Source organism: Myotis brandtii, unplaced genomic scaffold, assembly GCF_000412655.1.
Source record: "Myotis brandtii unplaced genomic scaffold, ASM41265v1 scaffold2447, whole genome shotgun sequence".
NCBI lineage: Eukaryota > Metazoa > Chordata > Mammalia > Chiroptera > Vespertilionidae > Myotis > Myotis brandtii.
The window spans coordinates 110055-116589 of record NW_005359255.1 but is presented as its reverse complement, the minus strand read 5'-3'; the positions used below and the strand labels follow the sequence as shown (position 1 = coordinate 116589).

At 42.9% G+C, this 6535-nt stretch overlaps 1 protein-coding gene across 1 annotated transcript in view; it reads left to right on the top strand.

Annotated features, from left to right (window-relative positions):
• Nucleotides 1–6535, top strand: part of LOC102251810 (lysine-specific demethylase 5D) — an 80200-nt gene that overhangs the window by 65141 nt on the left and 8524 nt on the right. The window contains 4 exon segments of the mRNA XM_005867174.2: nt 2818–2937; nt 3055–3257; nt 3863–3984; nt 4094–4241. Of these exon segments, the coding sequence (XP_005867236.2) occupies nt 2818–2937; nt 3055–3257; nt 3863–3984; nt 4094–4241 (593 nt within the window).

Here is a 6535-nt window from a genome sequence, read left to right as displayed (position 1 = left end):
GTCACTGAAGCAAGCAAGCCTCCTGTTCGCTTCAAGCTGCCTGGCTGCTGGCCGCCATCTTGGTTGGCAGTTAATTTGCATATCGCCCTGATTAGCCAATGGGAAGGGTAGCGGAGATACGGCTAATTACCATGTTTCTCTATTATTAGATAGGATATATAGATATTTTCAGCGGACAAAATCCCTAAGGGTTTCTCCTTCCTTTTCACTACTTAAAATATATTATCCCAATGCCTCTGCCATCCGTGATTGCTGAGAAATCTGTGGGTTATCTTATTAAGGACTTACTAATTTGATGAATTGCTTCTCTTTTGCTGTTCTCAATATTCTCTTCCTTTAGTTTTTGACAATTTGATTATACTATCTTTACCTGGATTTGAGGTTTTTAGATGTATAGATTCATTCTTTCCTAAAATTTGGTAATTGTTTAGCCTTTATTTATTTAGGTATTCTTTCTGCCCCTTTATCTCTCTCTTCTTTCTCTTTTAGTCCCATTTTGTATATATTATTTACTTTATGGTACCCTATAGGTCTTTCAGGGCCTCTTTATTTTCCTATGTTCCCTTTTTGCTCTTCTTCTCAAACTGGATAATGCCAATTGACCTATTTTAAAGCCCACCAGTTCTTTTGCTTTTCCACCTTTATTGAAATTGGCTAGTGAATTTCACTTCAATTGTGGTAGTTTTTAGCTTTCAGAATACTTTTCTTTGGCCTTTTTCTAATTGTTACATCTTTATTTGGAATTCTCTTCTTGTGGAGCATCATTCTCTTTTTTATTGTTGTTTCCAGGTTTTGAGCCTATTTAAGGGTTTATTTTCTGTTTTTGTTGAGAAAGTCCAATGCTTGGGCTATCAGGGATAGTTGTATTGAATATATCATACATTCTTGTTTCTTTGTATGTCTCCTAGTTTTTTCTTAAAAACTGAATATTTGAGTATTATGTTATACAACTCATGTCTACCCACAATACCCAGTTCCGGTTGGTGCTGATTTTTGTGTAGTAGTCATAGTTTGTTTAGTTGAAAGATTACCAGAGTGGGAACTTAGGGTCTTCTCATGTCTTTTTCTAGCCTTTTCAATTTCCCCTAATAAGTGGGAGCTTTTTCAGAACACTTAATAACCCCACCTCCAAATATTTCTGTACCGTTCCTTTTTATTCTGAGGCATTTCAGAATTTTTGTTGTTTGCCTAGTCTCTCCTCTTACCACAGGTAGCTGTACTGTGGCTAATACATTTGACTTTATATACTTTCAACAAACAGAGCCTGTGAATCCACTTGTGTACTGGGGAAACTCTCAGGCAGGTGAAATAATACACATGTCCTCACTTTTTTGAAATAAGGTCCACATTGTACTCTGACACCGATAAGCTGTATCAGGATCTTACACTGCTGTTGCCATTGTAGCTTCTGAGAATGCATTGGAGGGGTTGTAGACAGGCTGAAATAATTACAGCACAAGGCTCTTTTACCAAAATTTAGAGGTTACTTTTTTGCTGTTTTGTTTTTTTCTATTAAATGTTCTCCTGGTATTTATAGTTTGTGATTCTACTACACAGTATTGAAAATACTTTTGTTTCTGGTGGGGATAGATCCTCATCCCTACCTGTTGCTTGTCCGAGTGGAATTCTTGCAATATTCCAAGAAAAAGAATTTTTTGGTGCAAGTAGGAGTGATTTTGTGTGGAATTAAACCCTGGATTTCAAAGGTCCCCTTTTCCTCAGTCCTGCCATAGGTGTCGCTATGGCTTTAATTGTAAGGCTAGAATTAGAGCCAGTGTCCAAAGTCTCTGTTCCATGTCAGGTTATAGTCCAGTCCAACATTGGGCTTGTTTAGTTTGTTTTTCCTGCTGCACTTCATCAGTCCATTGCATGTTGCATCTGCCTGGCCATGGGCCACACCAGCAAATGAAAGAGAGCCAAGAGTCACAAGAACAACAGAGAGAACTCCTTTGTTTACGGGACTACGTATTCCCAAATTTTCATGGGTTTACAGTGGCTACATCCACTCTGGCCAGTGATATCTGTCCCCAGAGATAACTGTCTAATACTTTCCCTATGTCACCACAGCTTCCCTGGGTATGCAACTATCTCCTTTTTGTTGGACCCTTTTCCCTGTGATCTGCAGGGCATAGGTTGGTGGTCCCTGAGGAGTGTGAGGTTGCAGCTTCCTGGTCAAATTGCATAAATCACCATGCTTATAATGTCTGGCCTTCTCTTTGCTCCTTTCCTTTATTAATAACTAGCTAATTACAAAAGTATCATGTTGATCTTTTCTTCCAATTTAACCATTGGTTTAGTACAGGGATGAAATTTTGGAGTTTACCTTTCATTATTTCTGGTGGCAGTTTCTAACTTTTTCAATTTATATTTCTCAATTAACTGAAGAAATTGAAATTTTTTTCTCATATTTATGGTTCACTTATATTTAGTTCTTGTATTGCACATTCTTTTTCTTTGTACTTTTCTCTAAGTATTGCTTTAAAAAAATCCTCTCCCAAAAAAATGTTTATTGATTTTAGAGAGAGATGAAGGGGGAGAGGGAAAAACATAAATTGGTTGTTTCCCATTTTTGCTCTGAGTGAGAATTGAACCCACAAACTTTTTGGTATACGGGACAGTGTTCTAACCAACTGAATTACCAGGCCATGGCTTATAATATTACTTTTAACCTCATGTTCTCATTTTCTCTTTTAAAGCACGTACATGAATATAGAGCTTATGTCTCTTCCTTTCCCTACACCTGTAAGAAGACTCACAGGCAATCTTAAGCCTACATGCCATTAGTCCTGACTCAAACCCCTTTCTCTCTTTTCTTAGGTTGTTCACACAAACCAGTGTGCAGGAGAATTTGTTATTATTTTCCCTCGGGCTTACCACAGTGGTTTTAACCAAGGCTACAACTTTGCTGAGGCTGTCAACTTTTGCACTGCTGACTGGGTGAGTTAAGGATATGGTGGGCTTAGAGTGGACAGACACAAGGATTAAAGGTAGAGGTCACTGTGGAGCATCTAAGCACTGACTCCCAGATAGCACAGTGTCTTAAATTACTTACAGCTACCAGCTGGACGCCAATGTATTGAACACTACTGCCAGCTCCAGTGCTACTGTGTCTTCTCCCATGGGAAGCTCATCTGTAAGATGGCTGCCTTTCCAGAGAAGTTGGACCTGAATCTGGCTAGGGCTGTGCACAAGGAGATGTTCATAATGGTGCAGGAGGAGCGACGTTTACGAAAGGCTTTGTGGGAGAAGGTGGGTGGGTAGTGGGTACAGGGCTTAGAAATTCATTGAAGTATAATATGGAAGAGAGACAAAGACAAAAATTGAATAAGCACTTTATGCTGCATCTCTAAGTCAGACATTTTAAATGGAAACAGAGACCATGTGTTTATATTTTTTCCTTTCAATTTCCCTTCAGCTATCCTAACAAGGCTGAGCCCACAAAAGGGCTTAGTGTTGGCTGAAGTGGGGTGTCCATAATCCTGCTCCTGGTATTTACAGTGTACTAGGGGCCCAGTGCACGAATTTGTGCACCTTGAAAGAAACTGGGCCATGAAGCTGTGGTGGGCACAGGGGCAGGTCTCAGCCCATCCTCCAGACTCCCGCTCAGCCCCTCCCACTGTGGGGCTCGGTCCCTTGGCTGCCAGCTCGAACAGTGGGTGCGCTAACAGTGGGTGCAAGAGGCGGCTGCTGTCCCAGTTGCCTTGTAAAAAACAAAACATTTCTTGCCTTTTTTTTTCCCTCCAGATATCGGTACACCTTGGATGAGCTACTCATTATCTTACATAATCATTTTAGAGGATACAGAGGAAGTATCAGAGCTGTGTCAGATGTCCTCTTTCTTGCCTTTTTTTTCCCCCTCCAGATATCGGTACACCTTGGATGAGCTACTCATTATCTTACATAATCTGAAGATTCCAGCTGAGTCCTGTGACTCCTGGGCAAACAAAGTACGAATGGCCTTGGCGGTAGAGAATGGCCAGAAGTGCATTAAGTTGATGAGAAATGGAAAGACACATGGGCAAGCTGTTTTGTTTCAGCATTCACAGCCTTTTTCTTCCTCCTTTTTCTCTTTGCAACTTTTCTCTGTCTGCAGGCTTTGAAGAGCTAAGGGAATTGGAGTCTGAGGCCCATGAGAAATGCTTTTCTAACAGTGAGCTGTTTCAACGCCTGAAGAACTGCCTGGATGAAGCAGAAGCTTGTATTACCCAAGTCCTGCAGCTGGTCAGTGGCCAAGAGGCTAGGTAAGTTAAAGAAAAGGGTGAAAAAGGATGGCATTATGTGAAATGGATGATAAAAATAGATAGACCACAAATAATATACATAGCAAAAGTTAATAAGTAATATGTGGCCATATTAGTGATAAAAACTTATATATAACCTATTTGAAGAATCATGGATTCAGCACTAAATTCTAGAGACAATGGCTAGATAAGACATGAAACAATGTAATATGAACTAGAAATCATTGAAAAAGACAGTTTCAAATATAGGATGTATAGGCATAGCTCACTTTATTGTGCTTGTTTTTTACAATAAAAAGGGGACTGCAAATGGCCCTCAGTCACTGAGGGTGACCCAAGCCTGCTGCCCACTCCAGCTTTACAATCCTCCATCAGCAACAAGATTAGGACTTTTTTTTAAAATCAAGATACTCCAGTGGTCAGAACTGAATCTGTAATATTTCTGAGAAATACTTATATTTCTTCTACTGTGAATAACAATGAGAATGAAGATGGGAAAGAAGAATTGTAGTCCTACCATACTTATGTAATTTCATAAATGTATTTGGGTATCAAGATTTAAACAAAAGTCATTCTTGGCTTTGTGGGTTAAAGTGAAATTTTTAAATTATATTTATGTAATGGTCATCAAAAGTATATGATACTTTACTGGCTGAGAAATCAAGTTAATGGTTATATACAAACTAGTGGCCTGGTGCACAAAATTCATGCACAGGGCAGGAGGGTGTCCCTCAGCATGGCCTGCACCCTCTCCAATCTGGGACCCCTGTGGGATCGGGCCTACACCGGCAGTTGGACATCCCTCTCACAATCTGGAACTGCTGGCTCCTAACCACTCATCTGCCTGCCTGCCTGCCTGATTGCCTCTAACCACTCTGCCTGCCGGCCTGCTCACCCCCAACTGCCCCCTCTGCTGGCCTGCTCACCCTCACCTTCCCACCCCACTGACCTGCTCGCCCCCAACTGGCCCCTGTTCCCCTCCCGCCCCCACAGCCTGATCACTCACAACTGCTGGCCCCTAACCACCTCTACCTCGACTCCGCCATCATGGCTTTGTCCAGAAGAATGTTGGAAGGTCTCCTGGAAGGTCTCCCAGTCTACCATATTACCCTTTTATTAGTATAGATAGAGGCCTGGTCATGGGTGGGGGCTGGCTGATTTGCCCTGAAGCGTGTCCTGGATCAGGGTGGGGTTTCCCTTGTGAGGTGGGGTGGCCTGGGCAAGGGGCCTGTGGTGGTTTGAAGGCCAGCCATGCCCCCATGGGGGGAGGGTCCCCACTGAGGATGGTGCCAGCCTGGGCTAGGGGCTGGGGCAGTTTGCAGGCCAGCCATGCCCACATGGGGTGAGGTTCCCTGGGGGGGCATTGCCAGCTTGGGTGAGGGGCTGATGGCCGTTTGCAGGCTGACCACACCCCCCAGCAGGGACCTTCACCCCATGGGTCGTGTCCAGCCTGGGTAAGGGGCTGAGGGCCATTTTCAGGCTGGCCACACCCCCCAGAGGGACACTTACCTCGGTGGTGGTGTGGCCAGCTTGGGTGAGGAACTGAGGGCCATTTGCAGTCCCCTTCTTAGGCAGCCAGCCGGGCGACCCAAGCTTCCCGCACGCTCAGGCCAGCTCTGTGGCCACTGCCCACAGGCCCCTCCTTCAGTGGCCGGCCCAGGTGAGCAGGAAGCTTGGCTTCCTCAGTCACTGGGTGTGACCCAAGCCTGCTGCCTGCTCCAGCTGGCTCCGTGGCCACCAGCATCTTTGTCCTAATTTGTATATTCCCTCCTGATTGGCTGTGGGGAATCACAGAGGTATGGCCAATTTACATATTTGTCTATTATTAGTGTAGATACTTTGTAAATTTCTGGTAAGAATAGAAAGAACAGGAGCTATTATAATGCACAAGTCAGATTTTCTTAAATTTTTTAATTAAATCTTTATTGTTCAGATTATTACAGTTGTTCCTCTTTTTCCACCCCATAGCTCCCCTCCACCCAGTTCCCACCCCACCCTCTGCCTTTACCCTCCCACTGTCCTCATCCATAGGTGTATGATTTTTGTCCAGTCTCTTCCTGCACCACCCATACCCCTTTCCCCTCAAGAATTGTCAGCCCACTCCCTTTCTATGCCCCTGATTCTGTAATATTCACCAGTTTATTCTATACATCAGTTCTTTTATTCACTTGTTGATATGTATTTTTAGATATGTATTTTTATGATTTTCAGATTCACTTGATAGATATGTATTTGTTCATAATTTTTATCTTTACCTTTTTCTTCTTCTTCCTCTTCTTAAAGAATACCTTTCA